Genomic DNA, 13090 nt, shown 5'->3' on the forward strand with positions numbered 1-13090 from the left:
ATTGGTGATGAACGTTTATTGGTTCATATTACATTACAAAATGTTTTGGCTTTGTACAGTTATCCATAAAAACAAAAACAGTACTGACCCTTTGGCAATATATGTTGGGTAAGGATATCTCAGCGCAGTTTTCTATGCCTGTTATTTTATAATAATATGGATACGAAAAATAGATGAGAATTTTTAAATGTGCTTCATACCTTTACATTGAAATATATACACACACACACACACACACACACACACACACACACACACACACACACACACACATATACTGTACATACCCATATATATGTATATACATATACACACTGCTCAAAAAATAAATGGAACGCTAAAATCTCACATCCTAGATATCACTGAAAGAAATATTCCAGTTGTAAATCTTTATTCATTACATAGTGGAATGTGTTGAGAACAGTAAAACCTAAAAATGATCAACTTAAATCACAACTAATATCCATCGGAGGTCTGGAGTTAGAATGATGCTCGAAATCTAAGTGGAAAATGAAGTTACAGGCTGATCCATCTTCAGTGGAAATGCCTCAAGACAAGGAAATGATGGTCTGTAGTGTGTGTGGCCTCCACATGCCTGTATAACCTCCCTACAACGCCTGGGCATGCTCCTGATGAGGCGGTGGATGGTCTCCTGAGGGATCTCCTCCCAGACCTGGACTAAAGCATCCGCCACCTCCTAGACAGTCTGTGGTGCAACGTGACGTTGGTGGATGGTGCGAGACATGATGTCCCAGATGTGTTCAATCGGATTCAGGTCTGGGGAACGGGCGGGCCAGTCCATAGCTTCAATGCCTTCATCCTGCAGGAACTGCTGACACACTCCAGCCACATGAGGTCTGGCATTGTCCTGCATTAGGAGGAACCCAGGGCCAACCACATCAGCATATGGTCTCACAAGGGATCTGAGGATCTCATCTCATTACCTAATGGCAGTCAGGCTACCTCTGGCGAGCACATGGAGGGCTGTGCGGCCCTCTAAAGAAATGCCACCCCACACCATTACTGACCCACTGCCAAACCGGTCATGCTGAAGGATGTTGCAGACAGCAGATCGCTCTCCACGGTGTCTCCAGACTCTGTCATGTCTGTCACATGTGCTCAGTGTAAACCTGCTTTCATCTGTGAAGAACACAGAGCGCCAGTGGCAAATTTGCCAATCCTGGTGTTCTGTGGAAAATGCCAAGCATCCTGCGCGGTGTTGGGCTGTGAGCACACCCCCCTCTCTGGACATCGGGCACTCAGACCATCCTCATGGAGTCGGTTTCTAACCGTTTGTGCAGACACATGCACATTTGTAGCCTGCTGGAGGTAATTTTGCAGGGCTCTGGCAGTTCTCCTGTTCCTCCTTGCACAAGGCTGATGTAGCAGTCCTGCTGCTGGGTTGTTGCCCTCCTATGGCCCCCTCCATGTCTCCTGGTGTACTGGCCTGCCTCCTGGAAACGCCTCCAGCTTCTGGACACTACGCTGACAGACACAGCAAACCTTCTTCTTGCCACAGCTCGAATTGATGTGCCATCCTGGATGAGCTGTACTACCTGAGCCACTTGTGTGGGTTGTAGAGTCCGTCTCATGCTACCACGAGTGTGAAAGCACAACCAGCATTCAAAAGTGACTAAAACACCAGCAAGAAAGCATTGGTACTGGGATGTGGTCTGTGGTCCCCACCTGCAGAACCCCTCCTTGGAGTGGGTCTTGATAATTGCCAATAATTTCCATCTGTTATCTATTCCATTTGCACAACAGCATGTGAAATTGATTGTCAAACAGTGATGCGTCCTAAGTGGACAGTTTGATTTCACGGAAGTTTGATTCACTTGGAGCTATATTCTGTTGTTTAAGTGTTCCCTTTATTTTTTTGGGAAGTGTGTATATATATATATATATATATATATATATATATATATATATATATATATATATATATATATATATATATATATATATATATATATATATATATATATATATATATATATATATATATATATATATATACACAGTTAGGTCCATATATATTTGGACAGAGACAACATTTTTCTTATTTTGGTTATAGACATTACCACAATGAATTTTAAACAAAACAATTCAGATGCAGTTGAAGTTCAGACTTTCAGCTTTCATTTGAGGGTATCCACATTAAAATTGGATGAAGGGTTTAGGAGTTTCAGCTCCTTAACATGTGCCACCCTGTTTTTAAAGGGACCAAAAGTAATTGGACAATTGACTCCAAGGCTATTTCATGGACAGGTGTGGGTAATCCCTTCGTTATGTCATTCTCAATTAAGCAGATAAAAGGTCTGGAGTTGATTTGAAGTGTGGTGCTTGCATTTGGAAGGTTTTGCTGTGAAGTAAACATGCGGTCAAAGGAGCTCTCCATGCAGGTGAAACAAGCCATCCTTAAGCTGCGAAAACAGAAAAAACCCTTCCGAGAAATTGCTACAATATTAGGAGTGGCAAAATCTACAGTTTGGTATATCCTGAGAAAGAAAGAAAGCACTGGTAAACTCATCAATGCAAAAAGACCTGGGCGCCCACGGAAGACAACAGCGGTGGATGATCGCAGAATAATCTCCATGGTGAAGAGAAACCCCTTCACAACAGCCAACCAAGTGAACAGCACTCTCCAGGAAGTCGGCGTATCAATATCCAAATCTACCATAAAGAGAAGACTGCATGAAAGTAAATACAGAGGGTTCACTGCACGGTGCAAGCCACTCATAAACATCAAGAATAAAAAGGCTAGACTGGACTTTGCTAAAAAACATCTAAAAAAGCCAGCACAGTTCTGGAAGAACATTTTTTGGACAGATGAAACCAAGATCAACCTCTACCAGAATGATGGAAAGAGAAAAGTATGGCGAAGGTGTGGTACAGCTCATGATCCAAAGCATACCACATCATCTGTAAAACCCGGCGGAGGCAATGTGATGGCTTGGGCATGTATGGCTGCCAGTGGCACTGGGTCACTAGTGTTTATTGATGATGTGACACAGGACAGAAGCAGCCGAATGAATTCTGAGGTATTCAGAGCCATACTGTGTGCTCAGATCCAGCCAAATGCAGCCAAACTGATTGGTCGTCGTTTCATACTACAGATGGACAATGACCCAAAACATAAAGCCAAAGAAACCCAGGAGTTTATTAAAGCAAAGAAGTGGAAAATTCCGGAATGGCCAAGTCAGTCATCTGATCTCAACCCAATTGAGCAGCATTTCACTTGTTAAAGACTAAACTTCAGACAGAAAGGCCACAAACAAACAGCAACTGAAAACCACCGCAGTGAAGGCCTGGCAGAGCATCAAAAAGGAGGAAACACAGCGTCTGGTGATGTCCATGAGTTCAAGACTTCAGGCAGTCATTGCCAACAAAGGGTTTTCAACCAAGTACTAAAAATGAACATTTTATTTACAATTATTGAATCTGTCCAATTACTTTTGGTCCCTTTAAAAACAGGGTGGCACATGTTAAGGAGCTGAAACTCCTAAACCCTTCATCCAATTTTAATGTGGATACCCTTAAATGAAAGCTGAAAGTCTGAACTTCAACTGCATCTGAATTGTTTTGTTTAAAATTCATTGTGGTAATGTCTATAACCAAAATAAGAAAAATGTTGTCTCTGTCCAAATATATATGGACCTAACTGTATATATACATATACATACACACACACACGCCGTATATATATATATATATATATATATATATATATATATATATATATATTTTGTGGCATAGCGACTGGTCATGTGATTGATGGATGGTATGTATCGCAGAGGTGGGGGGCCCTGTGATGGAAGCCTGGGTATGTTTTGCTCAAGCAGATCTACTGCTGAGGGATTTGTTTATGTTGGGAGGCTTCCAGGTGATTGGAGAGATAGGTGGGTTCAGTCACCTACAAACCCACCCAAAGAGGCGTGTCTGAACACGTAAGATGGTTTTGTGTGTAAGGACCTGTGGTGATGTCACGCTTACCTGACTAGCCATGTGACAGGTACCTGGGTGTGGTTACACCTATGTAAAGAGGTGTGTGTAGCACATGGAGTGAGTGTGTGGGTGTGTGTCAGGGTGGACACACTTCCAGGTGTCCTGGCTGGACACTGCAGAGTGGCCTGTGTGTTGGACGGTTCCACGTGGGGACAGACGTCCTGAACAACACACGGAGACCATCTTTAGGCTGGAGAGCCTACGTGCTGGACATAGCACGGTCTGTGAGCCCACAGACGTGAGAGAGCAGAGCTCTACTATGGACATTGGGGAATCACCTGTCTGACGTAAGACTGTTTACCTGTTGTTCCTCTTGCAATGTGGTTTATGGAGCAATAAACCCTGTGAACTTTTAAGGAAACGTGTCTCCTGAGTGTCATCCGCCGCACCTAAGTGAGTGTCCCCTAGACCCGTAGCGGGTGAAACGCTACTATATATATATATATATATATATATATATATATATATATATATATATATATATATATATATATATATACATATACATACATACATATACACACACACACATACATACATACACATACACATACACACACACACACATACACATTTGCGCTCAAAAGTTTACATACCCCAGCAGAATTTTTGATTTCTTGGCCTTTTTTCAGAGAATATGAATAACACCAACACTTTCTCTCCACTCATGGTTAGTGGTTGGGTGAAGCCATTTATTGTCAAACTACTGTGTTTTCTCTTTTTAAATCATAATGACAACCCAAAGCATCCAAAAGACCCCAATCAAAAGTTCACATACCCCATTTCTTTATACCGTGTATTGCCCCCTTTAACATAAATAACAGCTTGAAGTCTTTTGTGGAAGTTGTGTTGTGGATGAGGGTCTTTATTTTCTCAGATGGTAAAGCTGCCCACTCTTCTTGATAAAAAGCCTCCAGTTCCTGTAAATTTCTGGGCTGGCTAGCATTACTGAACGCTTGAGATCTCCCCAGAGTGGCTGAATGATATTGAGGTCAGGAGACTGAGATGGCCACTCCAGAAACTTCACTTTGTTCTGCTGTAGACCATGACAGGTCGACTTGGCCTTGTGTTTTGGATCGTTGTCATGCTGGAATGTCCAAGTACATCTCATGCGCAGCTTCTGGGCTGATGAGGGCAAATTTGCCTCCAGTATTTGCTGATAACGTGCTGCATTCATCTTTCCTTCAACTTTGACCGAGTTTCCTGTGCCTTTGTAGCTCACACATCCCAAAAAACATCAGCGATCCACCTCTGGGTTTTACAGTAGGAATGGTGTTCCTTTCATCATAGACCTTGTTGACCTCTCCAAATGTAACGTTTATGGTTGTGGCCAAAAACTTTAATTTTGGTCTCATCACTCCAAATTACCTTGTACCAGAAGTTTTGAGGATGGTCTCTGTGCTGATATGCATATTGGAGGTGAGATACTTTTGTGGCATTTGCGCAGTAATGGCTTTCTTCTGGCGACTCGACCATATATATTTATATATACAGACACGTACAATTATTATTTGAACCCTCCAAACATCATGTTCTGACAGCAACTAATGAAATTGGCTGTCTGAGTATGGCAGTCAACACTAGAAAGGATAAGTTTGAAGAATAATAATTTAGATTATGATATTAATATTTAATTATACTACTGTAGGTATTGACACTTTTTTCTAACCAAACCATGGGGCCTCCAGTATCAGGGAGAACACTCATGTTATCAGTAGACCATCTGCACTTAGAGTTTAGGTCATGTATGTACACCACTTGCCTCATGTTACCTCATGTTGTGTTCACAGAGGCTTACAGGCTAAAGCTGGCCATACACGAGACAACCATCTCCCCAGTGTCTCCATTCACGAGACAACCATCTCCCCAGGGTCTCCATTCACGAGACAACCATCTCCCCAGGGTCTCCATTCACGAGACAACCATCTCCCCAGGGTCTCCATTCACGAGACAACCATCTCCCCAGGGTCTCCATTCACGAGACAACCATCTCCCCAGGGTCTCCATTCACGAGACAACCATCTCCCCAGGGTCTCCATTCACGAGACAACCATCTCCCCAGGGTCTCCATTCACGAGACAACCATCTCCCCAGGGTCTCCATTCACGAGACAACCATCTCCCCAGGGTCTCCATTCACGAGACAACCATCTCCCCAGGGTCTCCATTCATGAGACAACCACCTCCCCAGGGTCTCAATTCACGAGACAACCATCTCCCCAGCGACTCCATACACGAGACAACCATCTCCCCAGGGTCCATACACAAGCACTTGGCAGAGTGTGAAAGCTGCCAATCGGGCAGTGGCTTAGGTTCCAAAACAGATTGGGAATGGAAATTCCAATACCCTAATTCTTCTCTACCCGGACGTCCTTGTCATCTCATGAATTAGACAAATGGGCATTGCCACTTTCGCACATTGCTTTCAAAGCAGATTGAAAGTGACGAGAAACTGCCATTCCACAAAGATGAAACCACAGTCGCTTTTCCTAAACAAATACACTGGTAAAACTCTCAAAAAGATTCGTCTTTTGAGCCTATTAACTTGTATTGTAAATAAATTAATATGGATTTTTTTTTTTAACCTACGGTAGTTTTGGCTAATAGATGTTTAATCTAGCCTACCCTGTAGAATCACTTTGGCTTTTTCCACGATGAATGACTCATCTGCACTGGTATAATAAGTTATGATCTCTTTTTTTCCCTTAATTGACAAATATAATATGTGAAGCACACACCAATTTAAACAACAACAAAAAAAAAGAACCATGAAGAGAACTAACTACCGTACAGAAAATGTCATCATCCGATCTGTACATGCCAGACCACGGCGCTTCTCAGCCTGATACTTACTCAGTTCCTTCTAAATTTGGACATTGAGAAGATTCTCGATCCTAAATCTAGTCTATTAGTCCCAGTATTACTAAGCACAAAAAATTACCATAAGAATATATAGGTGCTATATAGGCGAATAAAATAACTGTCACAAAGTGGACCCCATAAGAAATAATGCTGAAATCGAACTTACGGCAGGTTCTGGAGACATCTGCTCTCCAGTAATACTGGGGGAATGTATGTGGAGGATCACTATGACCCACAAATCCTGAATTGCTGCTTGGACTGACAGCAATTGTATTTTCTGAAGTCAGTAGCAAACACGTAGCTACAATTATCCCTCAGATTATTTGTGCCCACAATGTACCCAGGACTGTGCTGCTGTGTGATAAGGACGAGTGCAGGGACTGACAGCGGTAGGTACAAGGTGCCCAGGACTGTGCTGCTGTGTGATAAGGATGAGTGCAAGGACTGACAGCGGTAGGTACAAGGTGCCCAGGACTGTGCTCCTGTGTGATAAGGATGAGTGCAAGGACTGACAGCGGTAGGTACAAGGTGCCCAGGACTGTGCTGCTGTGTGATAAGGACGAGTGCAGGGACTGACAGCGGTAGGTACAAGGTGCCCAGGACTGTGCTCCTGTGTGATAAGGACGAGTGCAGGGACTGACAGCGGTAGGTACAAGGTGCCCAGGGCTGTGCTGCTGTGTGATAAGGACGAGTGCAGGGACTGACAGCGGTAGGTACAAGGTGCCCAGGACTGTGCTCCTGTGTGATAAGGACGAGTGCAGGGACTGACAGCGGTAGGTACAAGGTGCCCAGGACTGTGCTCCTGTGTGATAAGGACGAGTGCAGGGACTGACAGCGGTAGGTACAAGGTGCCCAGGACTGTGCTGCTGTGTGATAAGGACGAGTGCAGGGACTGACAGCGGTAGGTACAAGGTGCCCAGGACTGTGCTGCTGTGTGATAAGGACGAGTGCAGGGACTGACAGCGGTAGGTACAAGGTGCCCAGGACGGTGCTCCTGTGTGATAAGGACGAGTGCAGGGACTGACAGCGGTAGGTACAAGGTGCCCAGGACTGTGCTCCTGTGTGATAAGGACGAGTGCAGGGACTGACAGCGGTAGGTACAAGGTGCCCAGGACGGTGCTGCTGTGTGATAAGGACGAGTGCAGGGACTGACAGCGGTAGGTACAAGGTGCCCAGGACGGTGCTGCTGTGTGATAAGGACGAGTGCAGGGACTGACAGCGGTAGGTACAAGGTGCCCAGGACGGTGCTGCTGTGTGATAAGGACGAGTGCAGGGACTGACAGCGGTAGGTACAAGGTGCCCAGGACTGTGCTGCTGTGTGATAAGGACGAGTGCAGGGACTGACAGCGGTAGGTACAAGGTGCCCAGGACTGTGCTGCTGTGTGATAAGGACGAGTGCAGGGACTGACAGCGGTAGGTACAAGGTGCCCAGGACTGTGCTGCTGTGTGATAAGGACGAGTGCAGGGACTGACAGCGGTAGGTAGAAGGTGCCCAGGACTGTGCTCCTGTGTGATAAGGACGAGTGCAGGGACTGACAGCGGTAGGTACAAGGTGCCCAGGACTGTGCTGCTGTGTGATAAGGACGAGTGCAGGGACTGACAGCGGTAGGTACAAGGTGCCCAGGACTGTGCTGCTGTGTGATAAGGACGAGTGCAGGGACTGACAGCGGTAGGTACAAGGTGCCCAGGACGGTGCTGCTGTGTGATAAGGACGAGTGCAGGGACTGACAGCGGTAGGTACAAGGTGCCCAGGACGGTGCTGCTGTGTGATAAGGACGAGTGCAGGGACTGACAGCGGTAGGTACAAGGTGCCCAGGACGGTGCTGCTGTGTGATAAGGACGAGTGCAGGGACTGACAGCGGTAGGTACAAGGTGCCCAGGACTGTGCTGCTGTGTGATAAGGACGAGTGCAGGGACTGACAGCGGTAGGTACAAGGTGCCCAGGACTGTGCTGCTGTGTGATAAGGACGAGTGCAGGGACTGACAGCGGTAGGTACAAGGTGCCCAGGACTGTGCTGCTGTGTGATAAGGACGAGTGCAGGGACTGACAGCGGTAGGTAGAAGGTGCCCAGGACTGTGCTCCTGTGTGATAAGGACGAGTGCAGGGACTGACAGCGGTAGGTACAAGGTGCCCAGGACTGTGCTGCTGTGTGATAAGGACGAGTGCAGGGACTGACAGCGGTAGGTACAAGGTGCCCAGGACGGTGCTGCTGTGTGATAAGGACGAGTGCAGGGACTGACAGCGGTAGGTACAAGGTGCCCAGGACTGTGCTGCTGTGTGATAAGGACGAGTGCAGGGACTGACAGCGGTAGGTACAAGGTGCCCAGGACTCTGCTGCTGCACAACAAGACGACTGCTCTAAGGCTATGTTCACACGGTGCGTTTTTTGGTGCGGATCCGGAGCGGAATTTCAGCTGCGGATCCGCATCCGTTTTCCATGTAGGTTACAGTACAATGTAACCCAATGGAAAACAAAATCCGCTGTGCCGACGATCCTTTTTTCCCCAGGAAAATCCGCGCGGATTTGCCTGCGGAAAAAAGAAGTACCATGTCAATTCTTTCTCCGGATTCCGCTGCGGGTTTCCAGCAGCACCAATAGGAAACTGCATTTGGAAACCCGCAGTGGAATCCGCAGAAGAAAAAGGATCAAAATCCGCAGCTAAAATCAGCGCTGAATTTTAGCTGCGGTTTTTCAAAACAGGACAGGAAAAAAAACTGATGAAAAAACTGAACGTGTGAACGTAGCCTTAAAGTATGTGCACACGTTGCAGATTTCCTGCAGATCTGCAGCTTTTTTCCCCGCGCAGAAACGACACAGTTCTGCAAGTTATTTACAGTACATGTAAATCAATGGCAAAAAAATGCTGTGCACATGGTGCGGAAAATTCTGCACGGGAAACGCAGCAGATTCAAAAAAGAACCATGTCAATTCTTTTTGCAGATCTGCTGCGTTTCTGCACCCATTCCATAATAGAAATCTGCAGGAGTAAAAAAAAGGAAGAAATCTGCAACGTGTGCACATACCAAAAAAAGGCGTTTTTTGACCTGCGTTTTCTGCCAAGAAATGCAGAATCTGCACAGAAAATTCCACAGTCAAATCTGCAACGTGTGCACATACCCATAGGTTATTACACACCACAAGCAGAGATCTGAGATAAGGTTATTACACACCACAGGCAGAGATCTGATATAAGGTTATTACACACCACAGGCAGAGATCTGATATAAGGTTATTACACACCACAGGCAGAGATCTGATATAAGGTTATTACACACCACAGGCAGAGATCTGATATAAGGTTATTACACACCACAGGCAGAGATCTGATATAAGGTTATTACACACCACAAGCAGAGATCTGAGATAAGGTTATTACACACCACAGGCAGAGATCTGATATAAGGTTATTACACACCACAGGCAGAGATCTGATATAAGGTTATTACACACCACAGGCAGAGATCTGATATAAGGTTATTACACACCACAGGCAGAGATCTGATATAAGGTTATTACACACCACAGGCAGAGATCTGATATAAGGTTATTACACACCACACGCAGAGATCTGATATAACGTTATTACACACCACACGCAGAGATCTGATATAACGTTATTACACACCACAGGCAGAGATCTGATATAAGGTTATTACACACCACACGCAGAGATCTGATATAACGTTATTACACACCACAGGCAGAGATCTGATATAACGTTATTACACACCACACGCAGAGATCTGATATAAGGTTATTACACACCACAGGCAGAGATCTGATATAAGGTTATTACACACCTCACGCATTGATCTAATATAAGGTTATTACACACCACAGGCAGAGATCTGATATAAGGTTATTACACACCACAGGCAGAGATATAAGGTTATTACCCACCACACGCAGAGATCTGATATAAGGTTATTACTCACCATAGGCAGAGATCTAATATAAGGCTATTACACACCTCACGCATTGATCTGATATAAGGTTATTACACACCACAGGCAGAGATCTGATATAAGGCTATTACACACCACAAGCAGAGATCTGATATAAGGCTATTACACACCACACGCAGAGATCTGGTAAAAAGCTATTACACACCACAGGCAGTGATCTGATATAAGGTTATTAGTAGTGATGAGCAAATATACTCGTTACTCGAGATTTCCCGAGCATGCTCGGGGGTCCTCCGAGTATTTTTTAGTGCTCGGAGATTTAGTTTTTATTGCGGCAGCTGAATGATTTACATCTGTTAGCCACCATAAGTACATGTGGGGGTTGCCTGGTTGCTAGGGAATCCCCACATGCACTTATGCTGGCTAACAGATGTAAATCATTCAGCTGAGGTGAGGAAAACTAAATCTCCGAGCACTAAAAAATACTCGGAGGTCACCCGAGCGTGCTCAGGAAATCTCGAGTAACGAGTATATTCACTCATCACTAATTATTACACACCACAGGCAGTGCTCTGACATAAGGCAGTGATCTGATATAAGGCAGTGCTCTGACATAAGGCAGTGATCTGATATAAGGCGGTGATCTGATATAAGGCGGTGATCTGATATAAGGCGGTGATCTGATATAAGGCAGTGCTCTGATATAAGGCAGCGCTCTGAAATAAGGCAGGCTCTGATATAAGGCAGTGATCTGATATAAGGCAGTGATCTGATATAAGGCAGTGCTCTGATATAAGGCAGTGCTCTGATATAAGGCAGTGATCTGATATAAGGCAGTGCTCTGACATAAGGCAGTGATCTGACATAAGGCAGTGATCTGATATAAGGCGGTGATCTGATATAAGGCGGTGATCTGATATAAGGCGGTGATCTGATATAAGGCGGTGATCTGATATAAGGCAGTGCTCTGATATAAGGCAGTGCTCTGATATAAGGCAGTGCTCTGATATAAGGCAGCGCTCTGAAATAAGGCAGGCTCTGATATAAGGCAGTGATCTGATATAAGGCAGTGCTCTGATATAAGGCAGTGATCTGATATAAGGCAGTGCTCTGATATAAGGCAGTGCTCTGATATAAGGCAGTGATCTGATATAAGGCAGTGCTCTGACATAAGGCAGTGATCTGACATAAGGCGGTGATCTGACATAAGGCGGTGATCTGATATAAGGCGGTGATCTGATATAAGGCGGTGATCTGATATAAGGCGGTGATCTGATATAAGGCAGTGCTCTGATATAAGGCAGTGCTCTGATATAAGGCAGTGCTCTGATATAAGGCAGCGCTCTGAAATAAGGCAGGCTCTGATATAAGGCAGTGATCTGATATAAGGCAGTGCTCTGATATAAGGCGGTGATCTGATATAAGGCGGTGCTCTGATATAAGGCGGTGCTCTGATATAAGGCGGTGCTCTGATATAAGGCGGTGCTCTGATATAAGGCGGTGCTCTGATATAAGGCAGTGCTCTGCATGTGCCGGTAATCGCGGGGTCTCACCACTTTGGGCAGCTGTGTGTAGAAGTGTGGCTCCGCTCCTCCAGACATTGCGCCTCGGCTCCGGTCCGGTGTGAGCTCTGACTGCAGTACCGGCGTCTTCCTATTACTCCACATACAAGAGCCGCGCTCATTGGCCTCGGAGCCGCAGCCATCCTCCTCCTCCTCCTCCATGTGGGCGGCCGGACTGTCACCATCCTCCCCCGGCGTCTTACTTTCTGTGCAGTCAGTGCTGCTGACAGGATGGACAGGTGATATCACCATGGCGGCACAAAGCGATCCCCAGGGGATACCGACCTGTGCCCCCACTGCAAGTAGCGGCCAGTCTACACAGCAGTTGTGTATAATAGGGGGAGTTTACATCTCCGCTGCTACAGACCCTCTTAAAGAGGCAGTGGGACCCTCAGTTCATATATACAAATGTAATCAAAATCACGCCCATCCCAATACCCCTAGTCCAAAAATAGTGGTCCAAAACGTGGCACCATTATACATCGCCAGCCACAAAAACCTGTCCCTAAGGCTGGTTTCACATTTGCGCTTTTTGCCGCTGCGTTTTAGCGCAAAAAAAGCATGCGCTTTTTTCCCTATATTTAACATTAAAAACGCATGCTTTTTTTGTATGTGTTTTGCCGCGTTTTACGACGCATGCGTCGTTTCTATGCTTGCGTTTTGTTGCAGAAATGCAACATGTAGTAATTTCTAGAGGCGTTTTTAAGCACATGCGTTTCCATAGAAAAAAACAAGAATACACACTGATAAGCCAC

General features: G+C 45.5%; 1 protein-coding gene across 1 annotated transcript in view; it reads right to left on the reverse strand.

Moving 5' to 3' along the window:
• Positions 1 to 12757, reverse strand: part of MAPDA (N6-Methyl-AMP deaminase) — a 56343-nt gene extending 43586 nt beyond the window's left edge. The window contains exon 1 of the mRNA XM_077263874.1: positions 12327 to 12757. Coding sequence (XP_077119989.1) covers positions 12327 to 12587 — 261 coding nt within the window. The 5' untranslated portion in view covers positions 12588 to 12757. The remainder of the gene's footprint in view (positions 1 to 12326) is intronic.
• Positions 12758 to 13090: the final 333 nt, after the last annotated feature.

The sequence above is a fragment of the Ranitomeya variabilis genome, chromosome 5 (genome assembly GCF_051348905.1).
Source record: "Ranitomeya variabilis isolate aRanVar5 chromosome 5, aRanVar5.hap1, whole genome shotgun sequence".
Classification (NCBI taxonomy): Eukaryota; Metazoa; Chordata; class Amphibia; order Anura; family Dendrobatidae; genus Ranitomeya; species Ranitomeya variabilis.